This window comes from Notolepis coatsorum, assembly GCF_963971535.1.
Source record: "Notolepis coatsorum genome assembly, chromosome: 19".
Lineage (NCBI taxonomy): Eukaryota > Metazoa > Chordata > Actinopteri > Aulopiformes > Paralepididae > Notolepis > Notolepis coatsorum.
Genome location: NC_140183.1, coordinates 13,004,108 through 13,022,746, shown reverse-complemented (window position 1 = coordinate 13,022,746; position 18,639 = coordinate 13,004,108). Strand labels below are relative to the sequence as shown.

General features: G+C 43.0%; 1 protein-coding gene across 1 annotated transcript in view; it reads right to left on the bottom strand.

Moving 5' to 3' along the window:
• The window catches only part of mtbp (MDM2 binding protein), a 116,061-nt gene that overhangs the window by 81,997 nt on the left and 15,425 nt on the right, over positions 1-18,639 (bottom strand). The window contains exons 7-8 of the mRNA XM_084336142.1: positions 16,699-16,813; positions 10,762-10,875 (exon numbers count right to left, since the gene is read on the bottom strand). Of these exons, the coding sequence (XP_084192268.1) occupies positions 10,762-10,875; positions 16,699-16,813 (229 nt within the window). The remainder of the gene's footprint in view (positions 1-10,761; positions 10,876-16,698; positions 16,814-18,639) is intronic.

The following is an 18,639-nucleotide window of genomic DNA, read 5'->3' as shown; positions in this document are numbered from 1 at the left end:
TGAAGGCCTCATGGTTAAATGTTTGGTTAATGAGCAGGAAGTGAAGGCCTCATGGTTAAATGTTTGGTTAATGAGCAGGAAGTGAAGGCCTTGTGGTTAAATGTTTGGTTAATGAGCAGGAAGTGAAGGCCTCATGGTTAAATGTTTGGTTAATGAGCAGGAAGTGAAGGCCTCATGGTTAAATGTTTGGTTAATGAGCAGGAAGTGAAGGCCTCATGGTTAAATGTTTGGTTAATGAGCAGGAAGTGAAGGCCTTGTGGTTAAATGTTTGGTTAATGAGCAGGAAGTGAAGGCCTTGTGGTTAAATGTTTGGTTAATGAGCAGGAAGAGAAGGCCTCATGGTTAAATGTTTGGTTAATGAGCAGGAAGTGAAGGCCTTGTGGTTAAATGTTTGGTTAATGAGCAGGAAGTGAAGGCCTCGTGGTTAAATGTTTGGTTAATGAGCAGGAAGTGAAGGCCTCATGGTTAAATGTTTGGTTAATGAGCAGGAAGAGAAGGCCTTGTGGTTAAATGTTTGGTTAATGAGCAGGAAGTGAAGGCCTCATGGTTAAATGTTTGGTTAATGAGCAGGAAGTGAAGGCCTCGTGGTTAAATGTTTGGTTAATGAGCAGGAAGAGAAGGCCTCATGGTTAAATGTTTGGTTAATGAGCAGGAAGTGAAGGCCTTGTGGTTAAATGGTTGGTTAATGAGCAGGAAGTGAAGGCCTTGTGGTTAAATGTTTGGTTAATGAGCAGGAAGAGAAGGCCTCATGGTTAAATGTTTGGTTAATGAGCAGGAAGAGAAGGCCTTGTGGTTAAATGTTTGGTTAATGAGCAGGAAGTGAAGGCCTCGTGGTTAAATGTTTGGTTAATGAGCAGGAAGTGAAGGCCTCATGGTTAAATGTTTGGTTAATGAGCAGGAAGAGAAGGCCTTGTGGTTAAATGTTTGGTTAATGAGCAGGAAGTGAAGGCCTCGTGGTTAAATGTTTGGTTAATGAGCAGGAAGTGAAGGCCTCATGGTTAAATGTTTGGTTAATGAGCAGGAAGTGAAGGCCTCATGGTTAAATGTTTGGTTAATGAGCAGGAAGTGAAGGCCTCATGGTTAAATGTTTGGTTAATGAGCAGGAAGTGAAGGCCTTGTGGTTAAATGTTTGGTTAATGAGCAGGAAGTGAAGGCCTTGTGGTTAAATGTTTGGTTAATGAGCAGGAAGAGAAGGCCTCATGGTTAAATGTTTGGTTAATGAGCAGGAAGAGAAGGCCTTGTGGTTAAATGTTTGGTTAATGAGCAGGAAGTGAAGGCCTCGTGGTTAAATGTTTGGTTAATGAGCAGGAAGTGAAGGCCTTGTGGTTAAATGGTTGGTTAATGAGCAGGAAGTGAAGGCCTTGTGGTTAAATGTTTGGTTAATGAGCAGGAAGTGAAGGCCTCATGGTTAAATGTTTGGTTAATGAGCAGGAAGTGAAGGCCTCGTGGTTAAATGTTTGGTTAATGAGCAGGAAGTGAAGGCCTCGTGGTTAAATGTTTGGTTAATGAGCAGGAAGAGAAGGCCTCATGGTTAAATGTTTGGTTAATGAGCAGGAAGTGAAGGCCTTGTGGTTAAATGGTTGGTTAATGAGCAGGAAGTGAAGGCCTTGTGGTTAAATGTTTGGTTAATGAGCAGGAAGAGAAGGCCTCATGGTTAAATGTTTGGTTAATGAGCAGGAAGTGAAGGCCTTGTGGTTAAATGTTTGGTTAATGAGCAGGAAGTGAAGGCCTCATGGTTAAATGTTTGGTTAATGAGCAGGAAGTGAAGGCCTCATGGTTAAATGTTTGGTTAATGAGCAGGAAGTGAAGGCCTTGTGGTTAAATGGTTGGTTAATGAGCAGGAAGTGAAGGCCTTGTGGTTAAATGTTTGGTTAATGAGCAGGAAGTGAAGGCCTTGTGGTTAAATGTTTGGTTAATGAGCAGGAAGTGAAGACCTCATGGTTAAATGTTTGGTTAATGAGCAGGAAGTGAAGGCCTCATGGTTAAATGTTTGGTTAATGAGCAGGAAGTGAAGGCCTTGTGGTTAAATGGTTGGTTAATGAGCAGGAAGTGAAGGCCTTGTGGTTAAATGTTTGGTTAATGAGCAGGAAGTGAAGGCCTCGTGGTTAAATGTTTGGTTAATGAGCAGGAAGTGAAGGCCTCATGGTTAAATGTTTGGTTAATGAGCAGGAAGTGAAGGCCCCGTGGTTAAATGTTTGGTTAATGAGCAGGAAGTGAAGGCCTCATGGTTAAATGTTTGGTTAATGAGCAGGAAGTGAAGGCCTTGTGGTTAAATGTTTGGTTAATGAGCAGGAAGAGAAGGCCTCGTGGTTAAATGTTTGGTTAATGAGCAGGAAGTGAAGGCCTTGTGGTTAAATGTTTGGTTAATGAGCAGGAAGTGAAGGCCTTGTGGTTAAATGTTTGGTTAATGAGCAGGAAGTGAAGGCCTCGTGGTTAAATGTTTGGTTAATGAGCAGGAAGTGAAGGCCTTGTGGTTAAATGTTTGGTTAATGAGCAGGAAGTGAAGGCCTTGTGGTTAAATGTTTGGTTAATGAGCAGGAAGTGAAGGCCTCATGGTTAAATGTTTGGTTAATGAGCAGGAAGTGAAGGCCTCGTGGTTAAATGTTTGGTTAATGAGCAGGAAGTGAAGGCCTCATGGTTAAATGTTTGGTTAATGAGCAGGAAGTGAAGGCCTCATGGTTAAATGTTTGGTTAATGAGCAGGAAGTGAAGGCCTCGTGGTTAAATGTTTGGTTAATGAGCAGGAAGTGAAGGCCTCGTGGTTAAATGTTTGGTTAATGAGCAGGAAGTGAAGGCCTTGTGGTTAAATGGTTGGTTAATGAGCAGGAAGTGAAGGCCTTGTGGTTAAATGTTTGGTTAATGAGCAGGAAGTGAAGGCCTTGTGGTTAAATGTTTGGTTAATGAGCAGGAAGTGAAGACCTCATGGTTAAATGTTTGGTTAATGAGCAGGAAGTGAAGGCCTCATGGTTAAATGTTTGGTTAATGAGCAGGAAGTGAAGGCCTTGTGGTTAAATGGTTGGTTAATGAGCAGGAAGTGAAGGCCTTGTGGTTAAATGTTTGGTTAATGAGCAGGAAGTGAAGGCCTCGTGGTTAAATGTTTGGTTAATGAGCAGGAAGTGAAGGCCCCGTGGTTAAATGTTTGGTTAATGAGCAGGAAGTGAAGGCCTCATGGTTAAATGTTTGGTTAATGAGCAGGAAGTGAAGGCCTTGTGGTTAAATGTTTGGTTAATGAGCAGGAAGAGAAGGCCTCGTGGTTAAATGTTTGGTTAATGAGCAGGAAGTGAAGGCCTTGTGGTTAAATGTTTGGTTAATGAGCAGGAAGTGAAGGCCTTGTGGTTAAATGTTTGGTTAATGAGCAGGAAGTGAAGGCCTCGTGGTTAAATGTTTGGTTAATGAGCAGGAAGTGAAGGCCTTGTGGTTAAATGTTTGGTTAATGAGCAGGAAGAGAAGGCCTCGTGGTTAAATGTTTGGTTAATGAGCAGGAAGTGAAGGCCTTGTGGTTAAATGTTTGGTTAATGAGCAGGAAGTGAAGGCCTTGTGGTTAAATGTTTGGTTAATGAGCAGGAAGTGAAGGCCTCGTGGTTAAATGTTTGGTTAATGAGCAGGAAGTGAAGGCCTTGTGGTTAAATGTTTGGTTAATGAGCAGGAAGTGAAGGCCTTGTGGTTAAATGTTTGGTTAATGAGCAGGAAGTGAAGGCCTCATGGTTAAATGTTTGGTTAATGAGCAGGAAGTGAAGGCCTCGTGGTTAAATGTTTGGTTAATGAGCAGGAAGTGAAGGCCTCATGGTTAAATGTTTGGTTAATGAGCAGGAAGTGAAGGCCTCATGGTTAAATGTTTGGTTAATGAGCAGGAAGTGAAGGCCTCGTGGTTAAATGTTTGGTTAATGAGCAGGAAGTGAAGGCCTCGTGGTTAAATGTTTGGTTAATGAGCAGGAAGTGAAGGCCTTGTGGTTAAATGGTTGGTTAATGAGCAGGAAGTGAAGGCCTTGTGGTTAAATGTTTGGTTAATGAGCAGGAAGTGAAGGCCTTGTGGTTAAATGTTTGGTTAATGAGCAGGAAGTGAAGACCTCATGGTTAAATGTTTGGTTAATGAGCAGGAAGTGAAGGCCTCATGGTTAAATGTTTGGTTAATGAGCAGGAAGTGAAGGCCTTGTGGTTAAATGGTTGGTTAATGAGCAGGAAGTGAAGGCCTTGTGGTTAAATGTTTGGTTAATGAGCAGGAAGTGAAGGCCTCGTGGTTAAATGTTTGGTTAATGAGCAGGAAGTGAAGGCCTCATGGTTAAATGTTTGGTTAATGAGCAGGAAGTGAAGGCCCCGTGGTTAAATGTTTGGTTAATGAGCAGGAAGTGAAGGCCTCATGGTTAAATGTTTGGTTAATGAGCAGGAAGTGAAGGCCTTGTGGTTAAATGTTTGGTTAATGAGCAGGAAGAGAAGGCCTCGTGGTTAAATGTTTGGTTAATGAGCAGGAAGTGAAGGCCTTGTGGTTAAATGTTTGGTTAATGAGCAGGAAGTGAAGGCCTTGTGGTTAAATGTTTGGTTAATGAGCAGGAAGTGAAGGCCTCGTGGTTAAATGTTTGGTTAATGAGCAGGAAGTGAAGGCCTTGTGGTTAAATGTTTGGTTAATGAGCAGGAAGTGAAGGCCTTGTGGTTAAATGTTTGGTTAATGAGCAGGAAGTGAAGGCCTCATGGTTAAATGTTTGGTTAATGAGCAGGAAGTGAAGGCCTCGTGGTTAAATGTTTGGTTAATGAGCAGGAAGTGAAGGCCTCATGGTTAAATGTTTGGTTAATGAGCAGGAAGTGAAGGCCTCATGGTTAAATGTTTGGTTAATGAGCAGGAAGTGAAGGCCTCGTGGTTAAATGTTTGGTTAATGAGCAGGAAGTGAAGGCCTCGTGGTTAAATGTTTGGTTAATGAGCAGGAAGTGAAGGCCTCGTGGTTAAATGTTTGGTTAATGAGCAGGAAGTGAAGGCCTTGTGGTTAAATGTTTGGTTAATGAGCAAGAAGTGAAGGCCTCGTGGTTAGATGTTTGGTTAATGAGCAGGAAGTGAAGGCCTCGTGGTTAAATGTTTGGTTAATGAGCAGGAAGTGAAGGCCTTGTGGTTAAATGTTTGGTTAATGAGCAGGAAGTGAAGGCCTTGTGGTTAAATGTTTGGTTAATGAGCAGGAAGTGAAGGCCTCATGGTTAAATGTTTGGTTAATGAGCAGGAAGTGAAGGCCTCATGGTTAAATGTTTGGTTAATGAGCAGGAAGTGAAGGCCTCGTGGTTAAATGTTTGGTTAATGAGCAGGAAGTGAAGGCCTCATGGTTAAATGTTTGGTTAATGAGCAGGAAGTGAAGGCCTCGTGGTTAAATGTTTGGTTAATGAGCAGGAAGTGAAGGCCTTGTGGTTAAATGTTTGGTTAATGAGCAGGAAGTGAAGGCCTCATGGTTAAATGTTTGGTTAATGAGCAGGAAGTGAAGGCCTTGTGGTTAAATGTTTGGTTAATGAGCAGGAAGTGAAGGCCTTGTGGTTAAATGTTTGGTTAATGAGCAGGAAGTGAAGGCCTCATGGTTAAATGTTTGGTTAATGAGCAGGAAGTGAAGGCCTCATGGTTAAATGTTTGGTTAATGAGCAGGAAGTGAAGGCCTTGTGGTTAAATGTTTGGTTAATGAGCAGGAAGTGAAGGCCTCATGGTTAAATGTTTGGTTAATGAGCAGGAAGTGAAGGCCTCATGGTTAAATGTTTGGTTAATGAGCAGGAAGTGAAGGCCTCGTGGTTAAATGTTTGGTTAATGAGCAGGAAGTGAAGGCCTCATGGTTAAATGTTTGGTTAATGAGCAGGAAGTGAAGGCCTCGTGGTTAAATGTTTGGTTAATGAGCAGGAAGTGAAGGCCTCATGGTTAAATGTTTGGTTAATGAGCAGGAAGAGAAGGCCTCGTGGTTAAATGTTTGGTTAATGAGCAGGAAGTGAAGGCCTTGTGGTTAAATGTTTGGTTAATGAGCAGGAAGTGAAGGCCTCGTGGTTAAATGTTTGGTTAATGAGCAGGAAGTGAAGGCCTCGTGGTTAAATGTTTGGTTAATGAGCAGGAAGTGAAGGCCTTGTGGTTAAATGTTTGGTTAATGAGCAGGAATTGAAGGCCTCATGGTTAAATGTTTTGTTAATGAGCAGGAAGTGAAGGCCTCATGGTTAAATGTTTGGTTAATGAGCAGGAAGTGAAGGCCTTGTGGTTAAATGTTTGGTTAATGAGCAGGAAGTGAAGGCCTTGTGGTTAAATGTTTGGTTAATGAGCAGGAAGAGAAGGCCTCATGGTTAAATGTTTGGTTAATGAGCAGGAAGTGAAGGCCTCGTGGTTAAATGTTTGGTTAATGAGCAGGAAGTGAAGGCCCTGTGGTTAAATGTTTGGTTAATGAGCAGGAAGTGAAGGCCTCGTGGTTAAATGTTTGGTTAATGAGCAGGAAGAGAAGGCCTCATGGTTAAATGTTTGGTTAATGAGCAGGAAGTGAAGGCCTCGTGGTTAAATGTTTGGTTAATGAGCAGGAAGTGAAGGCCTTGTGGTTAAATGTTTGGTTAATGAGCAGGAAGTGAAGGCCTCGTGGTTAAATGTTTGGTTAATGAGCAGGAAGTGAAGGCCTCGTGGTTAAATGTTTGGTTAATGAGCAGGAAGTGAAGGCCTTGAGGTTAAATGTTTGGTTAATGAGCAGGAAGTGAAGGCCTCATGGTTAAATGTTTGGTTAATGAGCAGGAAGTGAAGACCTCATGGTTAAATGTTTGGTTAATGAGCAGGAAGTGAAGGCCTTGTGGTTAAATGTTTGGTTAATGAGCAGGAGGTGAAGGCCTCATGGTTAAATGTTTGGTTAATGAGCAGGAAGTGAAGGCCTCATGGTTAAATGTTTGGTTAATGAGCAGGAAGTGAAGGCCTCATGGTTAAATGTTTGGTTAATGAGCAGGAAGTGAAGGCCTCATGGTTAAATGTTTGGTTAATGAGCAGGAAGTGAAGGCCTCATGGTTAAATGTTTGGTTAATGAGCAGGAAGAGAAGGCCTCGTGGTTAAATGTTTGGTTAATGAGCAGGAAGAGAAGGCCTCGTGGTTAAATGTTTGGTTAATGAGCAGGAAGTGAAGGCCTCATGGTTAAATGTTTGGTTAATGAGCAGGAAGTGAAGGCCTCATGGTTAAATGTTTGGTTAATGAGCAGGAAGAGAAGGCCTAGGGATGGTCAAAATGTGAAGGTGTCGAGTTATATATTTTCCTTTAAAACCACATCATTTTCTCGAGTATTGGAATCTTTCTTTTGATGTTTTCTTTAGATTCTTCAGATGCTTCAAATAAACGTATAATTTTATTCATAATACCTTGGATCTCGTTTTGGATATTTTTTTTTTTGGAATGTGTGTGTTGAAGCCACTACCTGGTTTACCAACAAGAAGCCATTACACTAAGGGGAATGCTAAGGGTAAGGCTACGGGTAAGGCTATGGGTAAGGCTACGGGTAATGCTAAGGGTAAGGCTGTCGACTGATCCATTCACTGATTTAACTGTAGAATAGGGCTGGGCGATATGGCCAAAAATTATATTGCGATAACGATATTGATAACAATATCATATCACTCGATATTCGATATTATCGATATTGTTATAAGTAAAAAATAATAATTTAATACAAAAAAATATTTAAACAACAGATGTATGTTTATTTTGCAGCAATTATTTGTCGTTGTCGCCATCTTTAGTGTTACATCCCCTCACACTCCAGTTCTCAGGCTGCAGCTGGTTTGAAAGCGAAAGTAAACTGGCTTCTCTGCTGGCTGTGGCTCCAGGGGAGTTGAACAGTTCTGGGAACTTCTGGCTCTGCTAGTTTCTTTTCTATCTTATGAACAATAGCCTGTTCAAGCTGCTGTGGTCAGGCAAGCGCCTATGCATACATGCAGCAAGAACAGAGAGACTCAGACTCAGCTTCTTCCCCCAGGCCATCAGTTCACCTCGGGTGAACGCAACATTTATTTTCAGTGAGAAACAAACAAAGTGCAATAAAAAAAAAGGATACATTCACTGTGTTCTGCCTCATTTATTGATGAAACGAAACCATCATCAACACAATTAAATGTACCACCAAGAGCGGATAGTTTAGTCTCTCAAAAAGAGCGCTGTTGTTGTTAGCTTACATGCTAACGTGAATGGGATCTACCATAGCATTGCGGCTATGCTAGCTACATTAGCATAGTACAGCTACAGATGAAGCACTTCAGATTCAGTACCCTACTGCTACGCTTCTGCCACTCTACCACTTTAGAACTAGCACTCGGGTGTTAATTTTCGGGGGCTGGTGGCTGGGTCTAAACGTGAACAAAGGGAGAGTACTTAACTTAAGTGCTTCCCCAGGGAGGGGGTGCGGGGCTACTGCCCTCAGACCCCCAAGATAATTTTTATATGGGCAGTCTGACTTGGGGTACTGACCATATATTAGTGTTGCAATGCATGATAAGTAAACAGTGAAAAAAGCTAAGAAATCGGATGGGGCTGGGACATTTGGGACGAATACAAATTTAAGATGAAAATCTCCCCAGCCTGTGGGAGGCAGTGGAGGTGTGAAATCTGGCCCGGTCCAGAACAATAGGAGTCACAAAATCAGTTTGGAGTGGAGTGGTGGAGTAGTGGTAGAGGAGCAGCAGAGGTTTGATTTTTCAGGGCTGTATCTGTAGTTGAATGGATAAACGTTATTTAACATTGCAGAATGGGTACAATACAATACGGCTCAATACAAACAATTGTTAAGGGGCCCAGGGGGTGCAGACTGTTGTAGTTTGGTCAAATCAAGCTAATTTACATCATGCTCCAAAAAAATTATGTTTTTTCTGCTGAGCGGGCTGTGGAGCGGGGAACGCTTGATGCGCAAATGAAGATGAGCGCTGAGCGAGCGTAGAGCGGCTTGGGGGGGGGGGGGCCAACATGAGCGAATGAGAGCGGAACTCAGCCGTCTAGAGCGAAGAGCGGATTTCTCGGCCGCTCACATGCTCTGGTGTGTGTGTGTGTGTGTGTGTGTGTGTGTGTGTGTGTGTGTGTGTGTGTGTGTGTGTGTGTGTGTGTGTGTGTGTGTGTGTGTGTGTGTGTGTGTGTGTGTGTGTGTGTGTGTGTGTGTGTGTGTGTGTGTGTGTGTGTGTGTGTGTGTGTGTGTGTGTGTGTGTGCGTCTCTTGTGTGAGCTACAGAGCCCATACCAGCAGATAAGGTGCTAAGCACGGCTCCTGTGTGGGTTTTATTATTATGGCTATTGATCTACATTGGAAAACTCATTATAGCTGCTGCTCTCTATCTTACATAAGACCACATAACACGTACACACACACACACACACACACACACACTGTTGTATTACTATATTTGTGAGGACCTTCTATTGACTGTACTCATTCCTCCTAACCCTGATCCCAATTCGTGCCTGACTTTAGTATTTACCCAAATCAAGCTAATCCTAGCCCCTACACCACATACCCAGGAAATAGCCTGGCCAAAATGTCCCTATTTTCTTACTTTCTTAAAGTCCTTAAAAGTTATTTCAAGTACACAAGTACAAACGCACACATGCACGCACTCACTCGGATGCACGCACTCACACACACACGAGAACAGCTCATAGCAGTGTGAGGCGAGGGGCAGATGGAATGAGGTCATATACCTGCAGGGTGTGGCTGCTTTGAAGCAGGCGATGCTGGATGGTTCTGCTGCACTGACTCAACTCAGAACGGGTTGGGGGGGCTGGGGGCGAGGGGAATGGGGGGGGGGGGGGGGTTGGGTTGGTGAGGGATTACCTAAGGTTAAATGCTTTTAAAGGTTTTGAACACTGTGTTTGAAGGTGTACTTGGTTATGTAGGACTAATGAAGTGTGAAGTGATTGATATATGAAAGTGTTTATATTTAAGGGTTTATTGCAATAAGGGGCAGGTACACGTTTGGCATCCAACCACAGTGCAAATGTAACAGCCAAGTACAATAGTAATATACAATGTGCATCGCAATGCATCGATCCTAAGGTGACGATTCAACTGCATTAATTAGAATTCTTTTTACATTAATTCTTTTATATGTCGATTTTTTTATTGACCTATAGTCCATTCATGCTGAGTGAATCAGTTCCCCCAGCCACATTTGTGTATTCAACATATTTTGGGGAATTAATGATATATATAAAAAAAATTATAATAATTTATCATTCTTTTCAAAAGCAAAGAGGCCTAGAAGTGTGGATGGCGTGCATACCAGCGAGGCTAACTGCCTAAGAAAACAGGCACAGAGGCACTGAAAGAGGATTTCACCTGTCTAATGAACACACTAAACTAGACAAATATCAAGATGTATCCATCAGTGGACCAATTGCATGCTTTAGCAGAGGACAAGAAGCCTTCAGTCGACTCTCATTAAGCACCCCCACAGCCCAAATGGAATGATACAAATAATTTTTTTTTAAATTTAAAGAAATTTGCATTCAGGGGGGTAGTCGACTACCAGTTGACTATCTGCAAATGTCGGCCAATCAAAGTCGACTATTCAAATCCTTAGTCGGGAACAGCCCTAATATATACGTACACAATATCCACCCCAGCAAGCAATTCAATCTTAAAATCCTATTTCTATCTCAAACCGCACCCCCTTTTCTCGATCCTCCAACCACAACTGTGATTCGGCTGAGGAAAGCAACAGTTGCGATTGGAGGATCAAGAAAAGAGGGGAGGAGTTTTGAGATATATACGCCAGCATCCTCCGTGACATGACTCATAACATCCTCCACTCACCTCAGAGTGGTCAGTGCTGCTGCCTCCAGGCTCGGCTTGTAGAACATTACTACTGGCACACCGTCTGTCCACGCAGCGCAGAGAGAAGCCCTCAAAACGCAGCTCTGATGCACACTGAGACACGCACAGAGAAGAAGAACGAGGACAGATGACGTGGTTAACTTGTCAAATCCATTTTAGTTGTAAAGTATCTCTCCACGATCAAGCAGCCGTCAAGTTTTGAGACAGACTTCACATATAAAGTACATGCATGCGCGCATGCACACACACACGCACGCACGCTCCCTGACGTTCTCTCGCTCTCGTGTGTGTTTATACTATAGGACAGCTGTGGACTACAGTTGGGAAGCAGAGGAATTACAGTACAGTAGGAACACATGAAAGCACACATGTGCATGTGCACACACACACACACACACACACACACACTCTCTCACAGACACAGACAAGACACTTAACCCCTAACTGCTCCCGATGAGCAGGTCGGCTCCTCGCACGGTCGCCTCCACCGTCGGTGTGTGAATGTGTGAGTGAATGGGTTAAAATGTGAGGAACACATTGTAAAGCTCTTTGAATAAAATAGCTATATAAATGCAGTCCGTTTATATGCACAGTTGCACACACACCCTTTTACTCACTCTGACACGAGTTGTGTGTTAGTTGTGATGCTGAACTGATAGTTGTGTGTTAGTTGTGATGCTGAACTGATAGTTGTGTGTTAGTTGTGATGCTGAACTGATAGTTGTGTGTTAGTTGTGACGCTGAACTGATAGTTGTGTTAGTTGTGATGTTGAACTGATGGTTGTGTGTTAGTTGTGATGCTGAACTGATAGTTGTGTTAGTTGTGATGTTGAACTGATAGTTGTGTTAGTTGTGATGCTGAACTGATAGTTGTGTGTTAGTTGTGACGCTGAACTGATAGTTGTGTTAGTTGTGATGTTGAACTGATAGTTGTGTGTTAGTTGTGATGCTGAACTGATAGTTGTGTGTTAGTTGTGATGCTGAACTGATAGTTGTGTGTTAGTTGTGATGCTGAACTGATAGTTGTGTTAGTTGTGATGTTGAACTGATAGTTGTGTTAGTTGTGATGCTGAACTGATAGTTGTGTGTTAGTTGTGATGTGAACTGATAGTTGTGTGTTAGTTGTGATGCTGAACTGATAGTTGTGTTAGTTGTGATGCTGAACTGATAGTTGTGTGTTAGTTGTGATGCTGAACTGATAGTTGTGTGTTAGTTGTGATGTGAACTGATAGTTGTGTTAGTTGTGATACTGAACTGATAGTTGTGTGTTAGTTGTGATGTTGAACTGATAGTTGTGTTAGTTGTGATACTGAACTGATAGTTGTGTGTTAGTTGTGATGTGAACTGATAGTTGTGTGTTAGTTGTGATGTTGAACTGATAGTTGTGTTAGTTGTGATACTGAACTGATAGTTGTGTGTTAGTTGTGATGTTGAACTGATAGTTGTGTTAGTTGTGATGTGAACTGATAGTTGTGTTAGTTGTGATACTGAACTGATAGTTGTGTGTTAGTTGTGATGCTGAACTGATAGTTGTGTTAGTTGTGATGTTGAACTGATAGTTGTGTGTTAGTTGTGATGCTGAACTGATAGTTGTGTTAGTTGTGATGCTGAACTGATAGTTGTGTGTTAGTTGTGATGCTGAACTGATAGCTGTGTGTTAGTTGTGATGCTGAACTGATAGTTGTGTGTTAGTTGTGACGCTGAACTGATAGTTGTGTGTTAGTTGTGACGCTGAACTGATAGTTGTGTGTTAGTTGTGATGTGAACTGATAGTTGTGTGTTAGTTGTGATGCTGAACTGATAGTTGTGTGTTAGTTGTGATGCTGAACTGATAGTTGTGTGTTAGTTGTGATGCTGAACTGATAGTTGTGTGTTAGTTGTGATGCTGAACTGATAGTTGTGTGTTAGTTGTGACGCTGAACTGATAGTTGTGTGTTAGTTGTGATGTTGAACTGATAGTTGTGTTAGTTGTGATGCTGAACTGATAGTTGTGTGTTAGTTGTGATGTTGAACTGATAGTTGTGTGTTAGTTGTGATGCTGAACTGATAGTTGTGTGTTAGTTGTGATGTGAACTGATAGTTGTGTGTTAGTTGTGATGTTGAACTGATAGTTGTGTGTTAGTTGTGATGCTGAACTGATAGTTGTGTGTTAGTTGTGACGCTGAACTGATAGTTGTGTGTTAGTTGTGATGCTGAACTGATAGTTGTGTGTTAGTTGTGATGCTGAACTGATAGTTGTGTGTTAGTTGTGATGCTGAACTGATAGTTGTGTGTTAGTTGTGATGCTGAACTGATAGTTGTGTTAGTTGTGACGCTGAACTGATAGTTGTGTGTTAGTTGTGATGCTGAACCGATAGTTGTGTGTTAGTTGTGACGCTGAACTGATAGTTGTGTGTTAGTTGTGATGCTGAAGTGATAGTTGTGTTAGTTGTGACGCTGAAGTGATAGTTGTGTGTTAGTTGTGATGCTGAACTGATAGTTGTGTGTTAGTTGTGATGCTGAACTGATAGTTGTGTGTTAGTTGTGACGCTGAACTGATAGTTGTGTGTTAGTTGTGATGCTGAACTGATAGTTGTGTGTTAGTTGTGATGCTGAACTGATAGTTGTGTGTTAGTTGTGATGTGAACTGATAGTTGTGTGTTAGTTGTGATGCTGAACTGATAGTTGTGTGTTAGTTGTGATGCTGAACTGATAGTTGTGTGTTAGTTGTGATGCTGAACTGATAGTTGTGTTAGTTGTGATGCTGAACTGATAGTTGTGTTAGTTGTGATGCTGAACTGATAGTTGTGTGTTAGTTGTGATGCTGAAGTGATAGTTGTGTTAGTTGTGATGTTGAACTGATAGTTGTGTGTTAGTTGTGATGCTGAAGTGATAGTTGTGTGTTAGTTGTGATGTGAACTGATGGTTGTGTTAGTTGTGATGCTGAACTGATAGTTGTGTGTTAGTTGTGATGCTGAACTGATAGTTGTGTTAGTTGTGATGCTGAACTGATAGTTGTGTTAGTTGTGATGCTGAACTGATAGTTGTGTTAGTTGTGATGCTGAACTGATAGTTGTGTGTTAGTTGTGACGCTGAAGTGATAGTTGTGTTAGTTGTGATGCTGAACTGATAGTTGTGTGTTAGTTGTGACGCTGAAGTGATAGTTGTGTTAGTTGTGATGCTGAACTGATAGTTGTGTGTTAGTTGTGATGCTGAACTGATAGTTGTGTGTTAGTTGTGATGCTGAACTGATAGTTGTGTGTTAGTTGTGACGCTGAAGTGATAGTTGTGTTAGTTGTGATGCTGAACTGATAGTTGTGTGTTAGTTGTGATGCTGAACTGATAGTTGTGTGTTAGTTGTGATGTTGAACTGATAGTTGTGTGTTAGTTGTGATGCTGAAGTGATAGTTGTGTGTTAGTTGTGACGCTGAACTGATAGTTGTGTGTTAGTTGTGATGCTGAAGTGATAGTTGTGTGTTAGTTGTGACGCTGAACTGATAGTTGTGTGTTAGTTGTGATGCTGAACTGATAGTTGTGTGTTAGTTGTGATGTTGAACTGATAGTTGTGTGTTAGTTGTGACGCTGAACTGATAGTTGTGTGTTAGTTGTGATGCTGAAGTGATAGTTGTGTGTTAGTTGTGATGCTGAACTGATAGTTGTGTGTTAGTTGTGATGCTGAACTGATAGTTGTGTGTTAGTTGTGATGTGAACTGATAGTTGTGTGTTAGTTGTGATGCTGAACTGATAGTTGTGTGTTAGTTGTGACGCTGAACTGATAGTTGTGTGTTAGTTGTGATGCTGAACTGATAGTTGTGTGTTAGTTGTGATGCTGAACTGATAGTTGTGTGTTAGTTGTGATGCTGAACTGATAGTTGTGTTAGTTGTGATGCTGAACTGATAGTTGTGTGTTAGTTGTAGGGGTGGGCATCACCAGAGGCCTCACGATACGATATTATCACGATACTTAAGTCACGATACGATAGTATTGCGATTCAAAATATATTGTGATACGAGTATTGCAATATTAATATTCTGCGATATATTGCGATTTATTACCTTTTTTCAACTGCAAAGTAAAACTTTGTCAACATGTTTTATCTAATAAAATAAAGTTTTCAGTCTGTTCATCTCACTTCAATCATTTTTATTGCAGCAAATGGGATTTTCTCAAGCAGACGGATGTCAACACTGTAATCTGTGTTGCATGTACCTGACAAACTGAACTGTTTGTATTACAGTCATATTCCAACTTAACTAAATGCACACATGTGCGCGTGTGTGTGTGTGTGTGTGTGTGTGTGTGTGTGTGTGTGTATGGACTACTGTACTATTACAGGTATTGAAATGAACAATGCAACTTCCTTATACAAAAAAAAATTATAATATAATATCGATTTTAATAAAATATCGATACTTGGCGTCGTATCGATACAATATCGGGATACTATACTGTATCGATATTTCCCCCCACCACCAGTTAGTTGTTATGCTGAACCGATAGCCGTGTGTTCTTTCTACCAGGAGCCCTCCTTTTCTTCCAGGTACCTCCCTGCTGTGAAGCGTTAACTGGCCGCCAGGCCCCGTGCCTCTGAAGGTGTCCGTCAGTCATGTTGGTAATATGCTCTCTGCTCTGCCAGTCTCATATCTTCTTCTCTCCACTCTACTTTGATCTCACCTCCTCTCCTTTATTATGTACATTTTAAAAACCTAATTGAAAAACATAGCGCAGTCTTCCACGATATCAGGATCTCATGCATTTTCATATAGTGATATCGCTACGGATTCAGCCACGGTGTCCTGGCCCGTCAGACGCTTCACTACAGGGCAGGACGTGAGGACGGAGAGAGACAGAAGGCTTCACTACAGGGCAGGACGTGAGGACAGAGACAGAAGGCTTCACTACAGGGCAGGACATGAGGACAGAGACAGAATGCTTCACTACAGGGCAGGACGTGAGGACAGAGACAGACAGAAGGCTTCACTACAGGGCAGGACGTGAGGACAGAGACAGAAGGCTTCACTACAGGGCAGGACGTGAGGACAGAGACAGACAGAAGGCTTCACTACAGGGCAGGACGTGAGGACAGAGAGAGACAGAAGGCTTCACTACAGGGCAGGACGTGAGGACAGAGACAGACAGAAGGCTTCACTACAGGGCAGGACGTGAGGACAGAGACAGACAGAAGGCTTCACTACAGGGCAGGACGTGAGGACAGAGACAGACAGAAGGCTTCACTACAGGGCAGGACGTGAGGACAGAGACAGACAGAAGGCTTCACTACAGGGCAGGACGTGAGGACAGAGACAGACAGAAGGCTTCACTACAGGGCAGGACGTGAGGACAGAGACAGACAGAAGGCTTCACTACAGGGCAGGACGTGAGGACAGAGACAGACAGAAGGCTTCACTACAGGGCAGGACGTGAGGACAGAGACAGAATGCTTCACTACAGGGCAGGACGTGAGGACAGAGACAGACAGAAGGCTTCACTACAGGGCAGGACGTGAGGACAGAGAGAGACAGAAGGCTTCACTACAGGGCAGGACGTGAGGACAGAGAGAGACAGAAGGCTTCACTACAGGGCAGGACGTGAGGACAGAGACAGACAGAATGCTTCACTACAGGGCAGGACATGAGGACAGAGACAGACAGAAGGCTTCACTACAGGGCAGGACGTGAGGACAGAGACAGACAGAAGGCTTCACTACAGGCCACACTGTAATCCAGCGTAGTGCACTGAGTTGGACAGAGAAAGACTTCAACATTCAACTCGTATCTCAAACTGTCACTCTTTTTGTTTGTTACTTGGCTGGCGGTCGTCCTGCTCTGTTTAACTAGCATCACACACGTCTTATGGTCTCCATGCGCATACAAGATGTAGCTTGTCTCTACACACCTCCTCCTCCTCCTCCTCCTCCTCCTCCTCCTCCTCCTCACCTTCTTCTCCCTGACCAGCAGGGCTCCCCTCCACAGCTCCCCCTGGTGGATACAGACGTCTACGTCGGCAGGACAGACCACACGGGCGCCAAGGTACAGGGCTGCTTCCTGCCAGCTGGACAGAGAGGACAGACAGGAGACATGAGACACCAGGTAGAGAGGACAGACAGGATACATGATACACCATGTAGAGAGGACAGACAGGATACATGATACACCAGGTAGAGAGGACAGACAGGATACATGAGACACAGAGGACAGACAGGAGACATGATACACCATGTAGGGAGGACAGACAGGAGACATGAGACACCAGGTAGGGAGGACAGACAGGAGACATGAGACATAGGACAGACAGGAGACATGAGACACAGAGGACAGACAGGAGACATGAGACACAGAGGACAGACAGGAGACATGAGACAGAGAGGACAGACAGGAGACATGAGACACAGAGGACAGACAGGAGACATGATACAGAGAGGACAGACAGGAGACATGAGACAGAGAGGACAGACAGGAGACATGAGACACAGAGGACAGACAGGAGACATGAGACACAGAGGACAGACAGGAGACATGAGACACAGGACAGACAGGAGACATGAGACATAGAGGACATACAGGAGACATGAGACACAGAGGACAGACAGGAGACATGAGACACAGAGGACAGACAGGAGACATGAGACACCAGGTAGAGAGGACAGACAGGAGACATGAGACACCAGGTAGAGGACAGACAGGAGACATGAGACACCAGGTCCAGAGAACAGACAGGAGACATGAGACACAGAGGACAGACAGGAGACATGAGACACAGAGGACAGACAGGAGACATGAGACACCAGGTCCAGAGAACAGACAGGAGACATGAGACACAGAGGACAGACAGGAGACATGAGACACAGAACAGACAGGAGACATGAGACACAGAGGACAGACAGGAGACATGAGACACAGAGGACAGACAGGAGACATGATACACCAGGTAGAGGACAGACAGGAGACACCAGGTAGAGGACAGACAGGAGACATGACACACCAGGTCCAGAGGACAGACAGGAGACACCAGGTAGAGGACAGACAGGAGACATGACACCAGGTAGAGGACAGACAGGAGCAGGAGACACCAGGTAGAGGACAGACAGGAGACATGACACCGGGTAGAGGACTTTAAGCACCCTGTCAGACCTGGCTGCTATCGTCAAAAGGCTACACACCATTATTCTCACAGGTCTCGACGTCCACCTAGTGGTGATGTGGATGTAATGCAGCTTCAGTCAAGTTCAATCTATATTAGCAGATTCTGCCGTCATTTCTCATCGGAGAATAATGATACCCAGTTTGCTGCCTATAACGCCTGCCACCGTAATCTGAACGCCACATCACACCCTGCAACTCTCCTACCCCTGTACATATACAGGTGCAGCTCGATAAATTAGAATATCGTGGAAGTCTATATATTTCGCTGTATTCTTGCAGTAATATGTGCAAAAGGAGCCCCAACCAAGTACTGAGTGAACATACATGAACAGAAGGCAGACATTTCTATATTAAAAATAATTTTACTTATGTAATATTCAAACTTTCTGAGATACTGAATTTTGGGCTTCCATGAGCTGTAAGCCACAATCATCTAAATTAAAACAAATAAAGGCTTGAAATATTTCACTTTGTGTGTAATGAATCTATAATCTATGAGAGTTTCGCTTTTTGAATTGAATTACTGAAATAATATAACTTTTCCATGATATTCTAATTTATTGAGCTGCACCTGTATATACATCACACCTGCAACTCTACTACCTCTGTACATATATGTATACATCACACCTGCAACTCTACTACCTCTGTACATATATATATATATATTAAGGCTGTCAAAGTTAACGCGGTATTAACACGTGATCGCCCGATTCTATTAACGCCACTATTTTT